Here is a 25,044-nt window from a genome sequence, read left to right as displayed (position 1 = left end):
GCTCAAATTAGGCCCCAGCCCTAAACAATCACAAGATTTTCCCCATGAACTACAGCTAGCCTATTGTTAGCATTATTTTGTCAGCTTTTACAAAATTACATAGTTTTAAAAACCTTGATAGTTACTTATACAACTCTCTTCCTAGTTCTTCTTCATATCTGTCTTCTCTCTGCACCATGACCTGTACCCAACTAAGATATCTCGATTCACAAGCTCCACCGTGCCCCCCGCTTCATCTCTTACCTGTTTTCCTACACCCAGGTTGTGGCTTAGCTAGCTATTTGTATCAGAACAGTAAAAAATTATATGAAGGCAGTAAAGGACTTGCTGCTTTTGTTTCAATGATGCATGTTAGTGACAGAAACTGGTGCTTATCTTACTTAATCAAGTTACCTTTTCCCTCAGAAAAGAAATCATGTGAGAGCCTATTCTGTCTCCCTTGCAACAAGAGCAAAGAATGAATCTGCCTATTTAATTACTGTTTGAATCTCCAAGAGTGTTTTCTATTAGAGAAAATGTAGCAAAATATTGCTACAATGTGTAATCCTTTGTTTTGGAGTAGGATATGTATTATGTTAGATTAGGTGTATTGATTTGGTGATCCTAAACTAACGGTGTTGCAAATGAAAATCCATAGAGCAAATAAATTGAAGTTTCAAAAATGTAAGGATTTTCATGCTCTTATCAATAATAAACAACCTAAGGCAATAAATTTTCTACTAGCCTGTTAACTAACACATCTTGAGTTACTTTACTTTCTACACCAACTTTAGGGATATTTTGGATTGAACTCTAATCCTTCTCCAAATAAATCTATTCACTTTTTTTTTCTTGTTCTTAAACACAACAAAGGAGGAGGGTCAGCAAATAAATTATATATATCTCCTCCTTCCTCCTTTCTGTATGCAAAGGCGATTCTGATTAAAGACGTGGTTAATGAACTTAAAGCTGGATCTTGATAAATGATGTCTCTTACTCATGGATAATTTCTAGCAACTGTAGGTATATGACTATTGTGCTGTAAGAGAAGCCATGGTTAGACTGGTCTCCATAAAAAAATGCATCTCAGATTATGCATGCCATCATCAGTTGCTGCATTTGCCAGCTCCGTAATCATGGCTTGTGTTTAGCTTGGTTTACTCCTTATAGTGCTAGATGTGCTATTAAAAGCTGTTGGCATTTTTACAGTTCATTGTCTTTTTACTAACCTACAAAACTAAATATGTTAATGAACAATTTTTGTACCTACCTCAGGGTACTCCTTGTATTCTCAAAAATTCACTATGTGGTTGAAGGGATATGGAGGATGCAAAAGGCAGCTTGTATACAGCAAGACTGTCTCCACTGATTCCACAAGAGTTTGTGAGAAAGATCTTGTAGATTCCCTGTGCAGATTTTATTTTTTAAATGGACAGAAGAAGCAGTGTGGTGGTGTTTGCTCTGAGATGCTACATATTCAGGTGGGTTCCTTTTGAGAATTTAATTTCCTCCAGAGGTTTTTTTGGAGATAGGGGCTTTTGCACTGGTTAAGACAGGATTAGTAAGAGGTAAACTTTTGGAGATAGAATTCACTTTCTGTGGTAGGAAAGTCAGATTGCCTACCTGTGGAAGGTACTTTGTTCTCTAACCTGAAGTTTAGTCCATTATCTTTATTCTCCCCATTCTACCTTAAAAATTATGTACTGTTTAAACAATACAGAATAATTTTATCTGACTACTGCTTCAGTTCTGCATATTAAAGTTAGTATTGTCTTGGTATTGTATTAAGGGTTTTCCCCAAGCCGACACTAGGTGGTAAGAAAATAATTTTATAGCACCTGTAATTCTTAATCACTTTACAATTTTAAAGTAACAGCACTTGCACATAAGAGCTCTAGAACATATACCTTACTGGATTATGTAAATATGTATTTTATCTGGACTTGACATATAATGAGAAGTCCTAATATTCCTGAAAAATTACTATAAAAATTAGGGTTATATCCAGATTTTCATGATCTGTCAAGTTCATATGTTCTGATTGTCAAAAAGAGCAATTTTACTTCTCTGTAGGCAGAATCCGAGTTGTCTGGGGGAGTTTAAATTCAGTAGGCTGATACATATAAAGGTGTGGATTTTTACTTATGCTTTAACTTAATGGATATGTATTATTTTATTAGACTGTTGGTTCTCTCTCTTTCTTCTACATAAGAAAATTTCTACCCAGGATGTAAATAACCTAAAACAAACAGTTTCATGGAAATCTCCTAAAAAATTGTAGTGCAATTAATCCAATTTCCATGTATTCATCCTGCCATGTTTCAGAGTTGCTGCTTTTAGCTTTATGCTGTGTATGCCACTCAACAACAGTGAACTGACATTTTTCATCTTGTCAAGCTCGCGTGTTGTCTCTGGCTTCAGATCACTGGTCCCAGTATCCCAGCATTGGGGTAGCCAGGCAGCAATCTGCTTACGTAACTGGCTGGCAGCTCTCATCTTTGTGCATCCCATACCTTGCTCAGAAATAGGGACTGGTTAATTTCCGTCTCGTTTATGATTTCTGACCTTTCCATTTCCTGTTCTTGTGGCTGTCCTGCTGCAGAACAGGCTGCCTCTTCTGAGTTGTCTTCCTACATCATCTCCAGAGGATCTTCCTCCTTCTCTAACTGGGTCAAGCTCCACTTCCATAGCTCCCCCTTGAGTCTCTGATTGAGCTGCAGCATACATTTGTTTTTCCTTAGATCCAGAGATCCTATTCCCCCTTCCATGGTATGGGACAGAGGCCTGGTAGGCATATGCCAGGACCCAACACAGTACCAAAATTCTCTGTCTTTGGTGTAAGCAAGACATCCTTCCTGCAAGGTCTGCCTTCTCACCGGGATTCCTTGGCCATTCGGGTGTAAACTCCCATACCATCAGAGGTGGATATTGCTCTAGGCACCTGCCCAAATTCTCCTGCATACCTTGCTACCTAGGAATTTGTTCCCTCAGAGCATCTTCTTGTGTGTTGTCTCCAAGTGCTTGGTTACTGGAGGTCCCACAGAGATATGAGCGTGCATGACTGGATTCAGAGTCTGGGGATGATTGTGTAGACTACAGTTGCAAGTGAACCCCCAGTGATGGAAGAAGGAAGGTGTCAGTATCTGAGGGCATTAGCAGTGGTGGAGGTAATCTACAGCAACCTGAATAACAACGAGGTCTCCAAGGATCTGGGTGGTGTGCATTGCACGTGGGCTGTCTGGCACAGTTTAGTACCCACCAGTGTGATATGGCAGTGATGGACTGGCCAGATACCGAGGCATTACCAGTGTAGAAACTGTCCCACCTACTCCAGCCATTTGGAGAGAATCTCCTTCTCCTTCTGCTACCCTTGGGCTTAAATCATGGCTATGCTTACTGTCCCACCAGGTTCACTGTCTTGAGAGCAGTTTTTCCTCCTCCTTGCCCAGACAGGGTCTCATCTATTAAAGGTGCTGAAATAGGTAACAGCGCTTTAAGTATAGGTGATTGCTACTTGTTTTTCAAGGCCCAGGATGGTGTTTTGAGTGGTGACAGGCTGCAGGGAACATTTGGAGCTGTCTGCTACTTTTTCCTTCACCACAGGAAGCACATAGCACTTGTCTTGATGGCAGGTTTGCTGCAGTGGTGTGATTTAATTGATCTGCTGGGCCTCCTTGTTGGTAGCCCAGCCACCATCTCTATTCCAGGGAGGCTTTAGTCACTTGGCTCACTTGATGATGTCACATTTCACTTGCCTAAGTGTGATGGCTTCAAATTGTCAGATCCACCCCTTGATCAAGAGCCCATCTGTGTGTTTCATCTCTCCCTGGGTGTCCCTGAGGGCATGTTTCATGGGCCTATTGAGGTGGAAATAGCTCAGCTTTTCATCCCAGCCCTCGTCCACCTGAGCTGCTTAATTTCTGGCAGTCTGATCTTTCATTGTTTAGATGTTCTTTGGTGGTGCAGCTCTTGGACGTGTGAGTATATGATGTGCATCCACATTATGATGTTCATATACGTGCTATTTTAGTACTCTTCATCTTTACTCAAGCAAATGTGCTGAATAGGTTTCTGAAGACACTGGCAATGGAAGAGAAGTGGCAAAACTCATGGCCTAATCTGTAGCTTCCATAAGTATAAAAAGATAAACTGAGGAAAAAACTGAACTCAAAAGAGTTCAACTTCCAGCTTTCAAAAAGTCTCGACACATTTCTCAATGGATGCAAAGTAGGTTTGCAAACCATTTTGAAGTACCACATCTAAAATGGTTGTGTTTAAAGAAGTGTTGTGTATGTATACGTGTGTGTACAAATACGTATAAAATCTGCTCCTAAAAAAATCTTCTTATTTTGCAGTTGAAACTACTGCTACGCTGCCTAGCAGAAAAATAACAGGTATGTTTGGGTTCTGTGGGATTGTGCCCCATTGTTCTTCTGTTTTAGAAAGTATGTAGTAAGATTGCTGCTTCTGTGACTTTTTAATTCTTGGAGATAGTTAAACATATGCAAACATTTGCAAATTAATTTTCCATATCACCCTTGTGGCTTATTAGCTAATTTTGTGATACAAATAACATCAGTAAGTTTCCAGAGAAAATGAAAATAAAGTCACTGAGATGATTCTGATTCTTGCTTCATTACAGAAATAGTATTCACATTTATCCTTTGGAAAGGCGCTATTGCTAGTTTCCAGTAAGGCAAGCAAAATACTCTTTCTGGAGCAAGGAATTAATGAGTTTAGCATTTCAGAAAATCCTTGTTCACTATTTTTAATTTAAAAAATCTAGTTTTCTTCAGGGTCTTTTGGTATCTCTGCAGCAAGAGGAAAGGCTTTACAGTAAGATTAGTGTATTGTAAGTTACATTATAGGATGACTTTTGACCTTTGAGAGATGTTGAAATACCTTAAGTATATTTTTAAAATAGTGCGTTATGTTTGCATCCAGCTGTTCTTTAGATTGTATTTCTGTGATAACTGTGACCTGTAATTTGACTTGTCTCTGACAGTATCAAAACCCGCCCAGTGACTGAAAGGGCCAACTTTAAAGTTGCTATGTGAACAAGATATCAAATTTCCTAATTTCTTTTTGATCAAAATACTGACTGTAACAATATAAAAGTATAATAGCTAGTGTTTTCTATATAAGTAGTTGGCTGGTTCCTATTAAGATCAGGAGTTCAAACTTGAAATGAATTAGTTTTTTTTAATCGCTGCTTTTTACAGGATAGAAAAGAGAATACTTATCAATGGGATAAATTTTAAGTGCCAAGTGTCACTGTTATTATAAAAAGTCTGAGAAGAGTTCTTCATACCCAGCTAGAGCCATCTTGCCTGTGTATGCTTGATTCCCATTCTCAGAATTAGCAAAACACTCAGGATAAGCATGTAGCTTTCAGGCCAGTGTGGCACGTATCTTGGATCTTTAACATTATACAGTTGTGGTTTTGTGACATTATACAATTCAAACTGTCCAGTATTTCTGGGGGGGGGGAAAAAAAAAAAAAATTGTCTTGCATCGAATTCTATTCCAGTGTATAAAAATAGTGACTTTTTTTAAACCAGAGGTTGTTATATCTGCCTTTTATGACAACCTGGAAGCGTTATTCTGAAAGAGCAGGTGTTGCCCTCTTCTGGTGAATGCAGTAAACTGTTGATAATATAAGAAAAGCCTGCAGATGATGATAATGTATGTGTCTGAAACTTCATAATGGTCTCTCTCTTTTTTTTTTTTTTTTTTTTTTTTTTTTTTTTTTTTTTTTTTTTTTTCTTCTCTGAAATAAAATTCACAGATTCAGAAGAATCAGCTGCAACAACAATTTTTGGTAAGAAAATCAAGACTTTACTGATTTTTTCCAATTTTTGTTATTTCCTCTTAGGTAAATCTGCTTTTGTCTGAGGTAGTGCAGAAAGGTTGTAATGTAAGAGAGTTCCAAAATGAAAATATTTTCAAATTACTTGTTTCATTCTACACTGTAATAAAAGAGGTTACCTTATTGGATCACTCATGGCTTGTGGCAGTGGTCCTTAGGGTGAAATAGGTGCAAGTTGCTTGATCAGGAGCCTTTTGTTCAGTTATCTGAACAGTGAAAAGTTTTCAGAGATGGCAGAGGAGGGAAACTGTAGTGAGAGCTCCTTTACCTCTCCTCCCACTCCAGCAGATTTCATACAGTGTACTGCACTGCACACACACACACGAGGCTCTAACAACTTCTGGAACCAGAGGTGATAAGCATCATCTATGAAAGCATTAAAAAAAAAAGAAAAAATAATGACACACACACACACACACAAATAACCTGTGGGAAAGCCAATCGCTTTTTTGCTTAATATATGCTAACATAGAGTGAGTGCTCTGCATAAAAGAAATGATGCAGATGTAAACACACATGATCTTGTTATTTTACAGATACAGTCTCTCTTTGGGAATGGTTCCTCTTTAACAACTGCATCACATTCAATATTTGTGTAGGATATACTAGGCCAAGTAATACAGATGAAACCAGCACTTCGTTTTCGCTCTGCTCATATTTTGACTACTTGTTAGTTGCATCAGAAAACTTGTTCTTCTGTTGCGAATCTGCTCTGGTCCCTTGATAAAAAGTCACTAAGTTGTCATATTGAAGTGTTACAAAGTGGTCGTCTAACCACTTTGTTTTCCTGTGCTGACACCTAAAATATTCTTAGTAAGCAGAGCCCTTTACATTTTCATCTATTGTCTTAATTTAATTTTAATTTCTTTTTCCTTTTGGTGTAGCTGAAAAAAACTTGGCATCATTATTTTATTTATATATGGTTATTGACAAAAACAGCTTTTTTGGAGAGACAATTTGCCAAGCCCAGTGTGTCATCTGATTATGACTGTCGTGAGTTCATGCAGGAAGAGGTCCTTGGGGTTAAGCAGTTATTGCAGTTGGATATGCAAAAATTAATCTGCATCTTCTGAAAGAATGAAGCAAAATGAAATTATCTGAGGAAAATTTGATTCCCAACTTGTTGTATTCAGATGCTAGGATTTTTGAAATAATGTGAACATTATTTCAATTATTAGTATTGAAATAACGTGAACACTCCTAACAAGGTTTGCAGTTGTTCTTAAAATGAAATTTAGATAAATAATATTCTGTTTCTGTGTAAAATCTTGCAGGCTTGATATTTTTTTCTCAAAAATTCATAGAAGTAAAATACTTTATTAATATAATTTTTTACTTCTTTTATTTTTTTCCCTAAAATTCTGTATTGTTACTTTTGTCACCTATCCTATTAATTCTTCAGGCAAGATGTTATTAATGATTCTCTTATTTAGATTTTGCTGGATTTAGACTTCTGGGCTTTTTTTGTTTTATTTTATTTTTATAGATTTTACTGTTACGAATTTTTCTATTTCAGATCTGTCATCAGAGGAGTCTACACAAAGTGCAGGTAAGAATTTGCATGAAGAGAGTGCGGTTTTAAGGGAGACGTTTGTTGCATTCATGTTTGTTGCTTTTTTTTTTTTTTTTTTTTTTTTTTTTTTTTTTTTTTTTTTTTTTTTTTTTGGTGACTGGGATATGTTTACTCCAAATTATTTTCTTACATGATTTTAAAATTTGTATTTATCTGCAATCTGTATTTTAAGTCAGCATGTTTAGGGCTCTGAGGTGCACTTAACTGAGCTGTAAACCTCTTTTCCATGCAAAATATTGCATTGCTTACCAAAACACAAACAGGGCAGATGTATATTTTAGCAAGTATGTAGGGAGTTTTGTATATAGGATGCTTTCTATGCTTTCTGATACTATTTAAGCTATTCTACAGAACTAAAATGTACACCCTATTTCTTGAAGACACTTACATATGTTCTTGCAAGGAGTTGTCAAATAGGATCAGAAAAGACTCAATCAGAAGAACTTGTTACCCCTTCCTTTCCTCATTTTCCTGTTTGAGACAAGGAGTCGGTTAATTCCTTATCAGTATGGATTTCTCTGTGCCTGTAAAGGAGCTGGACATCCTGCTGCTCTTCACTGTTGATTGAAAGCCACATTTTTAGAACAGGATTCCTCCTATGCTGAAGTGCCTATGTAGAATAGGATAAATAGGAATCGCCTTAAAAGCACCACTTCCTCCTCTGAACGATAGGGAGCCAGGTGTCTCTGGCTTGGGTGGGGATACAAACATAATTGGATAGATCTTACTCCACTTGCTGCTTTTGCATCTCCCAGACTGCAAGTATAACTTCGTTTTCTTATAACTTGTCAGATGTTTACACTTTTCTCTGGAAAGACAGAGTCTGAAGTAGAAATAAGAATTTACTTTTGTGACAGATATTTCATGGGGTTTTTTAAGTTAAAATGTGAAAACTTTTGACTTTTTTTTTTTTTTTTTTTTTTTTTTTTTAACAGAAGCCTTTACAACAACTGATTATTACTCCACCACGACACCAGGTAGGGTTCATCTATAACCACTGATACATTTTTGTGCATCTCAAATTTTAAATGTGTGTGAGTTCAGGAAGTCTGCTCCCAAATGTTTTTTAATACGCTTTTTAAATGGTATTGTTGTGTGTCATATTGACAGTCTGCCTTACCTCACATTAATGTCCAGTTTGGTAGAAGGACTAATTCTTCAGTGCTTTTCCAGATGGCTGCATATAGAAGAGTTTGGTTATTTTGTAAGTCAGAACAGTAGGTTATCACAAAACTGTAAGAAACACAGTCTCGGGGACCATGTTTGCTTAAAAAGAGGTCTTCATGCCTTTTAGTAGATTGAAGCAAACTGAATACAGTCATTGTACTTGACCTCAGGGCAGGCCAGTAGGAGCAGGAATAGACTGAATTTGATTTTTTAATTATCCACATAGAAGCTCAGTAGTGCCATTACAATGGATTCGCCCTGAGTTAGTGCAAGTGGAAGAAGAACTGGCTTGGAGCCTGAATGACAGGGATAATTTGACTGTGTGAACATGACCTGCAGAAGCATTGCAGCTGTGTTATCTGATGCCCTTGGGGGACTGTAAGCACTAGTGATTTTTGATCAGTATTATATCCTCCACACTGCCAATCTATTTTGTGCATTTTGGTGGCATGCAGAGACCTTAAGACTAGGGGGTACACAAATGGGTGCTCTGTAAGGAAAAAGGAGCTGATGTTAATCTTCTGTGACAATTTCGGATTTCATGTTAGGTTTTTAAAAGTTGCTCTCTATGTTGTAAACAATTTTGACAATTTATTGTTATACTGACATTTGATTATTGTTTATCAGTTACTTATGAGCATTTTATTTTTTTAAGGATTGTTTTAAAAAAGCAGTATATACAAGGTTTGTAACTATTTCACTGCCGACGAAAGGGAAGGCAAATGTAGGGTCATAGAATTGTTAAGGTTGGAAAAGAGCTCTGAGATAATCAAGGCCAACCATCAAATTTATTTGATTCTTAACTGCTGTCTGAATTGTTTTTTTCTAGTAATTTGAGTATTGCTTATATTCTGTATTGTCTGGTAGCTTATTTATTGATGGTGATAAAATTAATAAAGCAGCAAACTTTTACAGTCAAATGTTTGCACCACAGAGAAAGTGAAAAAAAAATAATTTCCCTTCTCATTTGGTACTAACTAATGATAACAGCAGAAAAAATAGAATTTTTTTTTCTCTTAATGGAGGCCAATCCATCTGCTTAAGTAAGGAGAGTTGTTTTAATGAACAAGTATAGGAGTTTTGTCTTGCATGCAAATATCTTTCCGGTGCTTTATTTTGAAATGATGCAACAGAGCCACCTGTTTACAGTACCCTAATTTAGGATCAGTGTTATTTCTCAGCAGTGTGTGTTGTATTAAAAATATGGAAAATATGGAGCAGCCAAAAGCTTGCTGTAACTAAATTAAGGCATGTTGTACCAGATAAGAGTGTACGTGGTTGCTGTCATCATAGCTTGAATTCCATCAGGTAGAACACTTTTAGCTTCATGCTATCATATGGAGCCATAGTAGGATCCTAGGCAGATAAAAGTGTTTGAATTCTGTGATAATTAAAGAGCTTATCAATTATATGCTGATTTCTGTTTAAATTTAAATTAAAAAAAAAAAATGGAGACTACTTGCATTGTAAGTCTTCTGTCAAAACAGTTGCAGAAATTTATTCAAAATTAATTAATCAGAGGCAGCATATTTCTGAATACTAAGACTTGGAAAATATCATGAAAAGTGCTGGAGAGAGGTGAAGCCTAGATAGTATGTCAAATGCTTCCAGAATATAAAGACGTTTACATTTCAAACACTGGAATGATTGTAAATATGTGTGATAATCTTGGATTTAACTTTTTTACTCAGTAGTTTTGTTTCTTTCCCCCCCAAAAAAATCTATAGCAGGAGAAACCATTGTATGCAACGTAACACGTGTCTGTAATTATTCAGGTTGGTGGTTTTCTTTTCCCTTTTTTTAAATACAAATCATGTCCAAGTATTTTAAACTCCAAGTAATGGAGCAATATTTAGTTGCCATGTAAAGGCCAGGTCTGTAATAAATTTCCTTGTAAATTTAGGGGTATTTTTATATGAATTCAAAAAATATTAAAAGTGGGGAGGTTAAAAACTGTTTAGACTCTTGTATTTTTGATCTTTGGTTGCTCATCAAAGGCACACATCAATTGCAGATAAGAACTGCAAAAAAACCCCAAGGAAAAAGTAAGCTATGGAGTTCTATTTATAGTAATGTGAAGTGCAGTTTTTCTGTTTTAGGAAAAGATTAACTGGGAAGAATTTAGGGACAGTCATCAAAATTCAATATATAGAAAATAATGAAGCTATTGGACTAGTTCATTTGTTGAAATAGGTGAAAAGATGGAAGAACAATTGCAAAAATAGATGAGCCTAGTGCAAGTGTTCTTATTTCCCTTGTATCAAAACACAAGACAGCAAATTTTTCAATTCTCAAAAAATTTTACGTTCTGTGTTTCAGCATTGATTTTCCTAACTTTTTTTACTTTTGGTTTTAGTGTTCTATGTGGGCAAGGTAAAACTTCGGGCAAGTGAAGAAAGTAACACATCACTAAATGTAGAAATAGTAAGTATTCTTTCTTTTAAAACTTTATTTTAAGGAAGGTTGAAGTGAGTTTCATTGTCTACACTTAAAATAAGTAACATGATTCTTACTGTGTTTGCAGTATAAGATACTGTTTGCAGTAGATGGAACAGCTCTGTTTTAAACAGCTGCTTTGCAGCTAAATTTTAAAATTCCAGCTAAGTAAACTTCCTACAGTAAGGACCTGTATTCTCTACCTTGCCACTGAAAGGAGGGGGAAGCCCTGGGTAATCTCAAAAATTTACATTTAGGCATTCAGGATCTTCCTTTGGAGATTGATTTAGGCACTTGCCTTTGGAAGATGAGCATCATTAGATGGCAGCTATTTGGGCATAATTAAAGTTGGATTATATCCTGAGATAATTCTCATTCTCATCCCTATCCAAGATTCTCATAAATAGTTGTATGCTTTTTTGTGTATTTTTTCGATTATGCTTTTGCATGATCATTCTATGTTTTTTTGATTGTGTTTACTGAGTTATTAATTTTGCAATAGGTTTATGTGACATGAGTATATCCATTTAAGCAACACAAGAGAGGCTTAGGAGGACAGTGTCATACATGGCAAGGACCATATAGATGATCCAGTATCAAGATAATAGCATGAAGATGAGAATGTTTAATTGTTACAGATGGAAACTGAGGAGAGGAAAAAAGAAGAACCTTGTGTCTTTATCCTATACATCCCTCTCAGTCAGCCTGAGATTTCACTTGACAGTCGCTGAAAGCATGAGAGTAGTCAGCAATGTAACCACAGAGAAGAGCCACTGCACAGCTGCTCCTGGAGCATCGAGTTTGGGCAGGGATATATGCCTCTGGCAAAAGCTTGCTCTACATTCTGTTGTGTTTTAGTGGTGATAATGCCTACTGAAACTGTCCTGGCATGGTAACATTACACCTGCAGCTTCTGGAAAAAATGAGTTTCCATAGAATAATATTTCTTAGGGGAAGTCAATACCACATATATTAGATGATGTTTTTCCTCATGGCCCTTGCTGCTTGCACAAAATGTAAAAATAACCAGAAATGCTGGTAACCAGAAAAGCATAAGAATGCATATGTAGAAAGGTTTCTTAGATAAACCTCAGTGTATCCCCAGACCCTAATGCTAGATCATACTTATTTAGCTCAGTTCTGTCATGTCTTTCACTACAGTTCTTGGCTTCTCACAGCTGGTATTTATTATTTATGTCATCTATGGAGCTTGTCCCATTGTTGCATTTAGAGTTAAAAGATTCATTCGGTGTCTGGACTAATCTGTCTTTGTTGCAAACTAAGCCAAATTCCTCTTTTTCCTGCATGAGACATGATGAGTTCACTGTCCTTTTGCCCCTATCTTCCACAAAGATTTTGGGGTTTGGTCTGTACTAGATTAGCAGTTCCTTCCGTAAATTGTGACAACAATGTAATGGTAAATACTTGTTGCAGTGTATTCATGAGAAAATGTGCTTCTTATCTTTGTAATTTCAGCCCATTAAAATGTGTGAAATGAACAATTTTCTTTAAAGGCTAAAAATAACTGGTTGTACTTAGGTGTGCGATCTTTTTTCCTAACAGATTAATAACATAACCACCCACAATCAAGTCAAAAAATTAATTGAAATTCCAGCACATACCCCACAAGAACTTAGGTAAGTAATTCTGAATAAGGCTTGAAATTTTTTTTATATTTGAAAAAGATGAAGTGAGACTTTCCATGTGTAGAGCAGATTTTGTGTTATTCCTACACATTAAAAAATTCACGAATTGTAAGTTCTTGCTCTTTAACATAAAGTTCATACTGGTTAGAATATTCTTAGTTAGTTTATGTGCCGCTGGAGTTTCTTTTAAAAAATGGTACACCAATTATTTGTTAGAATTTAAGGATTCAGCCTGTCTGGTAGAACTTTCCTAGCTGCATGTTCTTCAATAAATTTTCTTGAAGTCATATCTACGGTTTTATTTTGGTGTAGTTTTTTCTTTCCCAGTCTTTATAAGCAGAGGTTTGACTGAGTGAATATTTCCCAAACTTGCCCTGAAAATCAAAAAGATGTGGTCGGTCAACAAATCTTCTTTGTAGAAGAAATCCATATTTCTTACTCATTCTATTTCTGTGGCTTTAAGTATAATTTTAGAATTCTATTCCAAGTAATGCTTGGCAAAAGGCAACATTAAGATTTATCTCTTGCTCTTTTAAGTAGCATTTACAATGAGTTGATGTTCAAATGTGATGACAGAGGTTTAAATTTAGTTTGTGTAGTGACTAATAGAAGTCAGCTCTTCAAATGTTTAATGCTCTGAAAAGTGGATTTACAGAATTAGAACTGGCCTGACTTTAAAATATCATTGATTAACTGAAAAATATTTTTTCTCTGTGATTTTTTAGTAAATTGTTGTAATTGTTTTTAGAAACTTAACTAAAAATCCTACATAACAGTAATACTGTATTTTAAAGCATTTCAGAGTTCAACAAAACCTTGCGAGCAGTAAGTGAGGTAAGATTACTGTTTGTTTTACTGTTTGGAGAACTTTTTTCCAACTTACTTCTGATAAAGCATCACTCCTGATTTCTCCTTATAAACCAATTTTTTCTGTTTTCATTTGTCATTACAGTCCTCTGTTATGGAATGCAGTGCAGAAAATCAGAGGTTCGTTTTTAAATTTATAAAGACAAAATATTTAAAAGCTTATATACTGGCTTGTGATATGTGAAGTATGCATGGCTCTGTAACAGGAGAAAAAGACAAAATGTCTAGGAAGTTCGGAATTTCAAGAAACACCCTGGAGAAATATATATAGGTTAACAAAGAAATTCTGATTTCATTATTGTCCTGGCATTAGTGAGTTTGAAAAAACCTTCTAGAGTTCATTGGTTTCATTTAACCCAGATGTGTTGCTTCTCATTAGTCTTCTGCTGAAGCCCAGGCTTCCCTGCCATATTCCTTCTGCATCTTGGTATTACCTGAGTCATGTAACTGGGAGCACCAGAATTTCAGAATTTGTGAATGCAATGGAATCTTTATGAGGGATTTGCTTGACACATCCCAAGTTGTTGTTCTTCAGCTTGGGAAGCCAACCATCCTTGGGTTAGGGGGAGTCTGAGGAAGTAACCAGTTCAGGGCCTAGAAACCATAGATTATCAGAATGGCAAAGCTCCTCCAGAGAGGTGATCCTGGAAACCCTGAAACATTGACGATGTCTCTCAGTTTAATTGCTACTCACCATTAAATTATGCTTTAAAATTGTCAGCTTGGAAACACTGTATTGTAAAACAAAAAGTGAAACTTAATTTCCCTAAATACTTGAATTTGGACTTTATCTTCCTGGATTAGGATGAAAGAAAAGTCCAAAACACTCAAAGAAAATAGACAGATCATACCTTCATGTCATATACTGGCGGTCGCTAGGGTAATCTTTTCATTCTTATGAGCTGGAAAGAAACATTTTCATTCATCTCTATGTTTGCATTTGCTGAATATGAAAAATTTTTACTGGAGGTTCCCTAGTTCAGACAGGGCTTCAAGTCCTTAAACTGTAGTTGTAAAGATGGAGTTACACACCTGAATGGATCACTAAAGTTCTTCTTCAAGAGAGAATGCTGGCTCCCCCAGGTGATGGAGGTTTCATAAACACTGGCATATTTACACTAACAGTGGAGACTACATTATTATCCTTACAAAATTACCAACTCTTTAATGACCAACATTGATCAGGGAGGACTCCATTTAAGAACTGATATAGTAGAGTTAAGGGACATTAAGTGCCACAAACTGATGTATTATGCTTCTAATCAGCCTGGCATAGTGGTTTACATGCATTAAAAATATGCCCATATTTGACAGAGCCTAGGAAAAATGCGCTTTCGCGCTCAGCAATCGTGCTAATGTGCTTTCACTTAGCATTTGATGTTAGTTCCATGTGTAAAAAAGATGCAGCAGCTGTTTCTTGAGTCTTAAGCTTTGTTCTTCTCATTATAGTACACACTGCAATTTCATAATGAAGCTGGCTGAGAGAGAGAACATAAGCAGTTTAACAGAAAAAGCAAAAATAAGTCAACTTGGTAAGTCATACTTTAAACAGTCTCATCACAATTTTATGTCTTTACATGTGGTCTTCAAGTAGCTAAAAAGACAAGATAGTTACATTTAGATAAAAATATTTTCAATTTTGAGCAATATAAATAACATCAAAACTCAGTCTTCTGATTTTTGGGGATGTATGTGATAGAAATAACTTTTTAAAACATTTTGGTGTAAAATTGCCTGCTACTTTAATAGAGCACACTTTGAAAGGATTAGGTGTAAAATAAGCTGAGAACATAAATGTCGTGCTGAAATGACAATTTGAATTGAAAGGGTTGTTAAGTAGCCAAACTCTTGTAGTGATATTGTGACAGGGTGGAGTACTGGCTCGTAGCAGTTGTCTCTGTAGTGTTGCATTTTGGTTTGTTTAAAATAAAAAAAAAAAAAAAAGAGAGAGAGGAAAAAAAATCTGAGCTTGTCAGGCACTGAACAAAAATCTGGGGGTATGGCAATATTCTGACGGGTCAAGAGTTCCTTTGCTTCACAAAATTAATTTGAGAACAAACTTCAAAATAAATTATGCATTATATACTGTTTAAAGACATAATACACATGGTCGAATATTCTACTTAATGGTATTAATGGTATTAGCAGCTGTTACACTAAGGATAATGCTTCTTTGTCATCTCAGATCGGTGCTGCTGTTCATCAATGAAGTATTGTTCCTTGACTGCTGAGGAATTACAAATGTAGTAAGTATAAATACAAAATTTAACTTGCTTATTTCCTAATGCATGGCTAGAGCTAACTTCCACTGTAATCGTTAGAGGACTCCACAAGAAAAAACTGACAGGCATTTTCCAATGTAGCTCCCTCTTCTTTCCTGTCTCTTTCCCTTCCCTCCCTTCTTATCCCTTTTTTTTTTGTTCATTTTTTCCATGATACATCTAGCTTTTGTGTTCAACAACAGCTCACCTTCAGAACAGGAAGCAAAGGCAGTAGTAGTATTTGTTTATGGAGTTGCTCGTTAACAACTACAGCAAAATAGAATGTAAGAATCCTCTAAATATTAGAGCATAAACCATCCAATCTGATTGATTTTAAAATATACATTATTAGTAGTATGTCCATATAATTTATATATATTCCTCTATTATAACTTGTTTTCTTTAAAGTAGAAGAAATGTTAACATGGATTTTTGTACCTTTTTTCTTTTACAGTTCTATACAAGTGCCACCTCATCTTATATGGGTTCCTTCCCCTCATTCTCCTTCTCTCCCTAAAAAAGCTTTTCTCAAATCTAATTCTTTTATTCCCCCCACTATACTTTCTGCTAAACAAAGCCCCACAATTAGACCACTGATCCCACCGTTAACAGAAATTTATTTTTCTGGAACTCTTTCCACATCTCCCCTTACAAACCCTCTGTCTGAAAGTTCTATGCCTTCTACCAGTGTTACCACTACACATTCCTCTTCTGAGTCTCTTGCTCAGCCCACCATGCCAACTTTTTCTTCCATAACTTCCAATGAATCCATCACTGTTCCCATACCTGCTACAAAATCTGTCATTAATGCTGCTTTCTCAATTAAATCTGATGCTGCACACCTTAACAAGACTTCTACAATACTTTCTTCTTCTGTAGGTTTCACTAAACATTCTTCACTTCCTTCTTCTGAGCCTCACAAACTTCCAATTGTGAATCATCAATTTGAGGCTATCACCAAATCTGTTGCACAAATTCCCCCTGCTACAAGCCAACCTATAGCTGCTCGCAAAAACGTTAGTACAGTAGCTATTGTTCCCCTTACTCCTTTCACAATATCTTTGACCCCTACTGCTAGTCCTGTCAACCATTCTGTCTCAGCTTCTCGTCCTCATTCTACTGCTGATGGCCATGGGACCCCAGGTAAATAAGACAAATAATCTTTTTTGTTTGAATTCCATATACTGGATTTGCTTTTAAGCTTCATTAAACAATGTTATATATATGAGAGGTGACCTTACAAATGCAGCTACTTTGGATGGGAGTGTTGACCTGCTGGAGAGTAAGAGGGTTCTGCAGAGGGATTTGGACAGGCTGGATCCATAGAGTGAGGCTCAACAAGGCCAAGTGCTGGGTCCTGCACCTGGGTCACAGCAACCATAGGGAACAGTCCAGGCTTGGGGAATAATGTCTGAAAGCTGCCTGAAGGAAAAGGACCTGGTAGTGCTGGCTGACAGTGGCTGAACATGAGCCAGTTGTGCCCAGGTGGCCAAGAAGGCCAATGGCATCCTGGCCTGTATCAGTGACAGTGTGGCCAGCAGGAGCAGGGCAGTGATTGTCCCCTGTACTCAGCACTGCTGAGGCCAGACTTCACACCTCGTGTCCCTTTCTGGACCCCTCACTACAAGACAGACATTGAGGTGCTGGAGTGAGTCCAGAGAGGGGCAATGGAGCTGGGGAAGGGTCTGGATAAGAGGAGTCTCAGGGGTGACCTTATCACTCTCTACAACTCCCTGAAAGGAGATTGTAGCTAGGTGGGGGTCGGCCTCTTCTCCCAGGCTGCCAGTGACAGGATGGGAGTAAATGGCCACAAGCTGTGCCAAGGGAGGCTGCTGGACATCAGGAAGAATTTCTTCTCTGAAAGGGTTGTTAAGCTTTGGAATGGGATGCCCAGGCATGTGGTAGAGTCACCATCTCTGGAGATGTTCAAGAAGTGACTGGACATGCTCAGTGCTCTGGTCTAGCTTACAAGGTGATATTTAGTCAAAGGCTGGACTTGATGATCTTAGAGCATTTCCAGGCTAAATGATTCTGTGATTCTATTCTGTGTGAAAACCCTGAGACAACTTCCACCTGATGTGCATGTATTTTAAAATGCATTCTGATGCCTTTTGGCATGGTGAGTGATACCTCACGCTACACCATTGTTTGTAACTGTCCTAGGTAGGTACGGTGCTCAATCCCCACTAGAACAAATGTCTTTTGGACAGAAAAAAAAAAAAGTCAGAGAGCAAGGTAGATTTTTTTTTTTTTTTTAAACTATCCTAATATTTAAAATATTGCATGGTAATTGTTGGATCATCCTAAAAATATTGTTATTGACTAGGAATATTCTTAGTGGCTACGTATTTTCTTATGAAAATTTTACACATTTTACAAGCTTATTTTCAAATTTCTGACACTGTCTTGATTTTACTCTACATTCAGGCATTCAGTGTCTAAAAACTCAAAATAATAGGTTATTTAATATATTAATGGTCTGATGTGAGGAACTTTGAAATCAATAAAACATGAAATTAATGTTGGCAGTTTGAAACCTTGCTTTGTTTTCATGAGATCTAAATTACGACATTCTGCAAATTAGCTGATAGGGAGGAATTACGTAACTTGTTGAGAAACCTTATGAGTAGTGATACAAGCTTTTAATCAAGAGAGCTGTTTAATTTTTCTGCTTCTCCAAGCTTACGTCATTTGTTGAACACAATGTTTAACTTTTCATTTGTCACAGGAAAAACCCTTTCAGCTACCACAAATATAACTTCTGTACACACCACCATTAGTATCGCTACAGCTGAGCAAATTGTGTCCAAAATAGAAAATGATTTAGCAGCTGGAAAAATAGAGCCAAAAGATGTAGAAAGGATGGTTAATGAGGTGAGCAGTATCCTCACTGCTTCTCAGCCATTACCACCACGAATTTCTAACAGGTAGGTCATTTTGGCAATAGGTTACAGAAGTGTTGTATTTACTGTCTTGATTAATTGGCTTCAGCAAGTTTCACTTTCTCATAATCATAATCCAGAAGAATATTTTTTGTTCTTTAATATAGTTATTCAAAATGGAAGGATTGTCATTCTAATGTTATCAGTTCTACTATAATATAATGCCATGGAAAACATTGGGGGTTTTTTTGTTGACGCCATAACTGAGCATTTTTCACTAGACTCGGATTATTACTTCATAACTGTAACTTGCTTGAGCATTTTGGATGTATGTGCTTGGTAATACTAAATATACTTTTTCTTAACAGAATTATAAAACTGGTGGACTATATTGGCTTAAAACTAAACTTATCAGCATCATCTGCTGCATTTGCCTCCCCTTCCTTGGCTCTGGCAGTTGTCAAAACCAACAGAATTCGCTCCAGCCAAATGTCTTTTGCTGTCCAGGACTCAGCTGATCTCCAGGTTACAATACTTACAATACCTACAAATTGTCAAACATTTATTTTAAAGTGTTTATGGTTTTATATTTATAGGAAGATGAGTTTGTTTCTTTGTTTATGTCAGTTTCAGGATCTTTAGTTCATGTTAGTTTCAGGCTTTTCTTTAAGCCCTTCACAGTTTTTCCTTTAATTTTCAACTGTGTAAATAGGCGTAAAAGAGAGATGACTTAGCAGAAACTGGCAGAACTAATAAGCTGTTGGAGAGGGTACAGCTAGAACACCAGAATGGACAAAGTGCTTGGCAGAATAACTTTGCCTCAAGCCCCCTGAATTATGAGTCATTTATTCAACCACCATGACAGTGCTGAAATTTGTCGAGGAGTGTTGCCAGATGGCTTCATCTGTTAGAAGGAAATAATTGTAGAGGTTTCCAGGAAAGAACTATTATGTATGTTGCTTGGTTAATGATGCTCAGCCATTTGTCACTAATGGCATCTCACCAAGAAAGAATTGCTTAGAAAGTTTGGTTGGATCCCCTTTATCTCATTCAAAACCTCCCTCCTGACAGAGAAAATAATGGACAGTACCAGCCTTGGAGGCTTAAGCAAGGAGAGATGGAAAGTTTTGGACCAATTTTGACACATTCTGCCTCCTCAGAGAAGAAAATAGCTTAATGTATCGTAAGCCACACGTAGTCCTGGAACTTTTCTGTGTTGCTGAAAATTATATAGTGAAAATGTTTTACATTTGAGTTGCTTTCTATTTCTTAACAATATACAGTGCATGAATGTGAGATGACTAGGAGATGGTAGTACTGACATACAGATATTTGCTAAGGAATGATTTTTTCTTTCATGGCACTGGCAATGAAACACTGGAAATTTTCAATAAGTATCATCTACTTCAAACTAGAGTGACAGGAGTGCTTTTGTGGAATGATTTAGGATTTCTTTGATGGCTGTCTACACCAATGATCTCCAAAGCAAGGTTTGAGTACCCCAGGGTGTGCACATGACAGTCCATTGCAGTGCAAGAAAATGTTATTTTTATGATTAAGGAATAATAAAAGAAAAATTTAAAAGTAATTTTTAATCCCCTTAATTTTAAAAAATATTTTATAACTTGCATAATATATTAGTACACTGATTCATACTTGTAACTTATGGATAGGTATATACTGGAGTTTATGCTCAAAACTTTTAGGGGATGCAAGATCAGAAACATTTGGAGTGTGCTGGTCTAAAGACATGAGTTAGAGCACATTGTTAAGGCACTTTGGGGAGTTCACACTGTTATTCTTATTCCAGCCATTCTTTCAATACTCAGATAATTTCTTTCTGCAGTACTACTAATATTTCACATCTCCCAGGAACTCTGAGGTGATGATATTTGTATTTGAGAGATTTTTGTACTAAACACAGCTCCCTGGTCTTTAAGCACAGCACATAAAATGTTCAGCAGATAAAATGGGTGAAAGTTGAGATGCCTGTTTGTATAATATTAGATCACTAATATTGATCTAAGCTCTTGAGGTACCTGAGTGGTAGCTTATCCAGTTTATTTTTGTAATTTTTGCCAGATGATCAAAAAGTTAGGGTTTATGTTCTTATTTCAGAACATAAACTTAACCTACCGAACTTAAAAATGTATTGACAAATAATGGCTATTTACATTTTTTCTGAATTCTGACATACTTCCTACAGGGTATAAAATTTTCTTGCCTTTGCAGGCTTTCATGCTGTGAAGTGTCGATCTCCCTACACAGTTACATAGAGCTACCTGGGTTTTTGCTCCTCACCTTTTCCAAGTCAGTACAAAACACACAGTGCTGTATTATGTTCCTGTAGGGAAATGCTTACAGCCAGATTATTTTCAGCTGTAGGCAGACCTGAAATGGGATGCATCCTTTTCAGTCCTGTAAATACTATTTATGCATTGGAGCAGGAGTGGAATGAGAGGAGCGGTGGGTTTGTGACAATAAAGAGATACTTATTTTGAAGTTTTAAACTGAAAATATGTCATAATTTATTTATTTGGAGACTGAAACAAGGCATAATCCTGATGTCTCTCTTTCAGATCTCTCTAGGAGTTCAGCCAATTCAGAATTTAAATAATCTTGGATCAATTACGCTTCCTTCATCATTGCTGAAAAATCTACCCACCAAAGAATTGGACTTGGCTTCTAGAGTTATATTCAACTTCTTTAAAAAGACCACTGTGTTCCAGGTATTTTTTGGCCCACTGTTCATAAGGATTTTAAATTCAAGCTTAGAGAAAAATATGAATGGATTTTTTTTCTCCACATAACGCATTTTAAAACTTCTGACTTAAAAAGTAATTATTTTTGTCCAGTGTATGCTCCACATAGTAAATGAGCTTGTGGATGGTGTACTCTAGTATTGTTTCCTTTAGGATTTTAAAATCTGGTGCTTTTTTTGTCATTCCAGGATCTTTCCTTGAAGAATGCATCTTTAATCAGCAGTGTTATATCATCAAGTGTTGCTAACCTCAAAATTAGCAACTTAACTGCAAATGTTACTGTGATTTTGCAGAATATCAAGCCTAATCAGGTAAAATTTACATTTGGCAGACTTAATACAGCTTTGTTGCCTTCACTGAAGTTGTTGTAGTGGAAACATTTTACTAAAAATACAGGTCAGCTTGTCCTGCTTTACTGGTGTGGACATTTCATCTCCACATGGACATTGAATAATATTCCTGTTCGCTTATTTACCACTGATATAAGTTTTGGTTCTCAAGCAGTGTAAGGTAATTTTGCTTTATTGCAAATTCATCCAGCTTTTATCTTTCTTACTTACCCTTCTGTTTTATTCTACAAATAATAAAAACTCTTAGAGGGATGACTGACAGTGTGGGTTGCTATGGTAGATGCTGCAGCTAGGACTTTTGTGGGTGTTACATGGCCAGGAAATAATGTGAGTATTTTTTCTCAGGGGAACTGAAACACAGGATTGTGTCATCTGGGATTATTAGGATTCTTACACACTATCTTTCTGAAAGGATCATCAAGGGTTAAAGACTTCTATCTCATATCTTAAGAGAGTTTAAAATATTCAGTAATTATTAACTTAAAAATTTTAGGGGTTCCACTAATGCACCTGGAGCTTTTTTCAGGAGCTGGCTTAGTGGCATCTTTACTTGTTTTGACATAATAATAAGTTTTGAGATACAACTGCAGAAGTATTAGTATTTCTAGCAATATAGTGTATTGCTGCTGGTATTTATAGAATTATATATATAGAATTATTTGCATGTGTGTGAGGAAATCTATGTGTAAATGCTTAACACTGTGATAGTAGGAAGTGATAATATTTGCAAATTAAAAGGTTTTTCCTTTTCTGTGGGGTCATGACTTCAAAAGTTACAAAGTCTGGAAGGAGAAGAAATTCCAAGAATTTGTATGGTGTGGGAATAATGAAATGAAATGCTCTCTCTTTATGAAAGGGCATTCAAAAGGTTCTACCAGGAACTGAATCTTTGCATAAGCACAAGAGCTAGCTCCTGTCTGGTGACTTCAAATTTGTTCAGCATATTTGTGCATGTGGTTTGCAATATTAGTCCTTTTATGCACCTAAATTAATTTTGTGTTCATGTAGAACAGGCATATTTGCTGTATACAGTGTTTGTTCTTGACTGAATTTTGTAGATCATTCATAAATCATTTGATCTTAAACTCACAGTTTAGTAAGTGGTTTTTTTGTTGTTGTTGTTGTGTTTTGTTTGGTTTTTTTATTTTTTTTCTCCTAAACAGGATAATTCAACAGTTAGATGTGTATTCTGGGACTTTAATAAAAATGGTAAGTACTTGAGATCACCCAAGATACTATGCTGTTTTAGCTACATTAATTCATGTTAATATGAATAAAGCCTTTTATGAATAACAAAGCTGCTTTTTTAAACAGGTGGACATGGAGGCTGGTCGTACGAAGGTTGCACAGTTAAAGAAAGTAGAGTAGATGAAACAGTCTGTTCATGCAACCATCTCACAAGCTTTGCAGTTTTGATGGTAATTATTTTAAAAATTATGTAATCTTATCCTTGTTGAAGAGCACATTTCACCTTGAGCTGTCTTAAGCAAGTGAAGACCCAATAAACTCACACGACCTAATAAATAATACTCAGGTTCTATTCGCTTTAGTGTTAGTACATACAATTAGCCACGTGCTTAAACTCCTTGTTGAATGGGAGTCCATGGGCTCCACTGGAGGAAAAAAAATTCTATAAGTGCTGCAGCTGTTTATACTCTAGGAAATAAAATTTAGAAAATCAAATTTAAAACAGGTTTTTAATTAAATGACTTTCCATGATTAGAGTAATGGAATTCTAAAATAATACCTCAAGTTGGAAAGACCCATAAGGATCATGGATCCCAGCTCCCTGCTCTTTACAAGACTAGATTGATTTTTTTTTTCCATCTAACCTTTTATAAGAGCCATGATGCAAAGAATGGAGTCCGTTTGTTTGTTTGTTTGTTTATAAGCGTAGAGGGAAAGGTGCATTTTGATTTATTTTGGTGGGGTTTTTGTGTTTTTCCATTAAATAAACCTGTTCTCTGAAAATAACTTACATTTCTGTTTTAGGACTTGTATGGAAATAATCCTTTGAATCCCACACAAGAATTGGTATTGACTTTCATATCATATATAGGCTGTGGCCTCTCTGCAATTTTTCTTTCTGTTACTCTTGTGACCTACATAGCTTTTGAGTAAGTACCCATGCAGCTGAGCTCCCTCTTTATTCTTCAATTGTGATTGATTATAGTCTTCACTGAGAAATCCTTTTCAATAGTTATGGATTCTGTCTCCACAAATAATGCACAGATTTGGCCAATTCAACAGGAAGGTGATGATTCAGTCTTCAGAAATGTTAATCTCACGAACAGGTGAATTATCTTGAGGCTCTAGGCAGTAAGAATTGAAGAAGTAGCACTCTGAAGTTTTTTACTATGGATTATCAGAATGGAAGTGTGAAGGAATAGATTTAAGATACAACATACAAAAAAGCAGTACAGAATTTTAGCATTTTCAAAAACATTTGTATTCTTTGTTTATTCTCCCATTATTCTAAGACTGGGACTTGTCTCTATCAAAGCTTTAGACATGCAATCAAAAACTTGATCTAGTTTAGCAGTAAAGAACAGACACATTTTGGGTTTGGGTAGCAATGTAACAAGAAGTCCAACATACAAGGCAGGAAAAACCAAAAACGTGGTACTAAATATGTCCAAGTTATTGTTTGTATTTATGTAATCTTTTCTAAAAAACTTTATATATACAGATGGGTAATTTGGAAGTATGTTGTAAATTATTCTATGTATAAATGCAACATATTGTTGTATATGAATGAAAATGTAAGATTTTTTTTCCTTGGCATTTGTGAATGCCAAGGACTGCAGGAGAGGAAGTTAAGCCAAGGATCCAGGGACAGCCGATGTCATCTCACAAATTTGCTTTTTTCGTAGGAAAATCCGGAGAGACTACCCCTCCAAAATACTTATTCAGCTGTGTGCTGCATTACTTCTACTAAACTTAGTTTTTCTCCTGGACTCGTGGATTGCGCTGTATGATACACGAGGCCTATGCATTGCAGTTGCACTATTTCTTCACTATTTCCTCTTGGTTTCCTTCACCTGGATGGGCCTGGAGGCTTTCCACATGTATCTGGCCCTTGTGAAAGTCTTTAACACCTATGTACGGAAATACATTCTGAAATTTTGTGTTGTTGGTTGGGGTATGTATTTTTTTTCTCTTTTATGCTAACTAGATAATTCCTCTTAACAAGTATTTCAATGAATTTGACACAGGTCAGAAAGGAAAATTAGGCAATTATTAAATGTTATA

The 25,044-nt window shown here is 36.2% G+C and overlaps 1 protein-coding gene across 2 annotated transcripts in view; it reads left to right on the top strand.

The window, feature by feature from the left end:
- ADGRG2 (adhesion G protein-coupled receptor G2) overlaps positions 1-25,044 on the top strand; it is a 56,840-nt gene that overhangs the window by 25,569 nt on the left and 6,227 nt on the right. For both annotated transcript variants that reach the window (XM_040055426.2, XM_040055427.1), the window contains exons 4-23: positions 4,335-4,373; positions 5,768-5,800; positions 7,365-7,397; positions 8,357-8,398; positions 10,316-10,363; positions 10,945-11,012; positions 12,588-12,661; positions 13,465-13,504; positions 13,623-13,657; positions 14,987-15,069; positions 15,723-15,783; positions 16,253-16,941; positions 18,527-18,725; positions 19,049-19,205; positions 21,260-21,409; positions 21,631-21,753; positions 22,956-23,001; positions 23,107-23,210; positions 23,785-23,909; positions 24,666-24,934. In XM_040055426.2, the coding sequence (XP_039911360.1) occupies positions 4,335-4,373; positions 5,768-5,800; positions 7,365-7,397; positions 8,357-8,398; positions 10,316-10,363; positions 10,945-11,012; positions 12,588-12,661; positions 13,465-13,504; positions 13,623-13,657; positions 14,987-15,069; positions 15,723-15,783; positions 16,253-16,941; positions 18,527-18,725; positions 19,049-19,205; positions 21,260-21,409; positions 21,631-21,753; positions 22,956-23,001; positions 23,107-23,210; positions 23,785-23,909; positions 24,666-24,934 (2,418 nt within the window). The remainder of the gene's footprint in view (positions 1-4,334; positions 4,374-5,767; positions 5,801-7,364; positions 7,398-8,356; positions 8,399-10,315; positions 10,364-10,944; positions 11,013-12,587; positions 12,662-13,464; positions 13,505-13,622; positions 13,658-14,986; positions 15,070-15,722; positions 15,784-16,252; positions 16,942-18,526; positions 18,726-19,048; positions 19,206-21,259; positions 21,410-21,630; positions 21,754-22,955; positions 23,002-23,106; positions 23,211-23,784; positions 23,910-24,665; positions 24,935-25,044) is intronic.

This window comes from Hirundo rustica, chromosome 2 (genome assembly GCF_015227805.2).
Source record: "Hirundo rustica isolate bHirRus1 chromosome 2, bHirRus1.pri.v3, whole genome shotgun sequence".
Lineage (NCBI taxonomy): Eukaryota > Metazoa > Chordata > Aves > Passeriformes > Hirundinidae > Hirundo > Hirundo rustica.
This window is presented reverse-complemented; position numbering and strand designations above follow the sequence as displayed.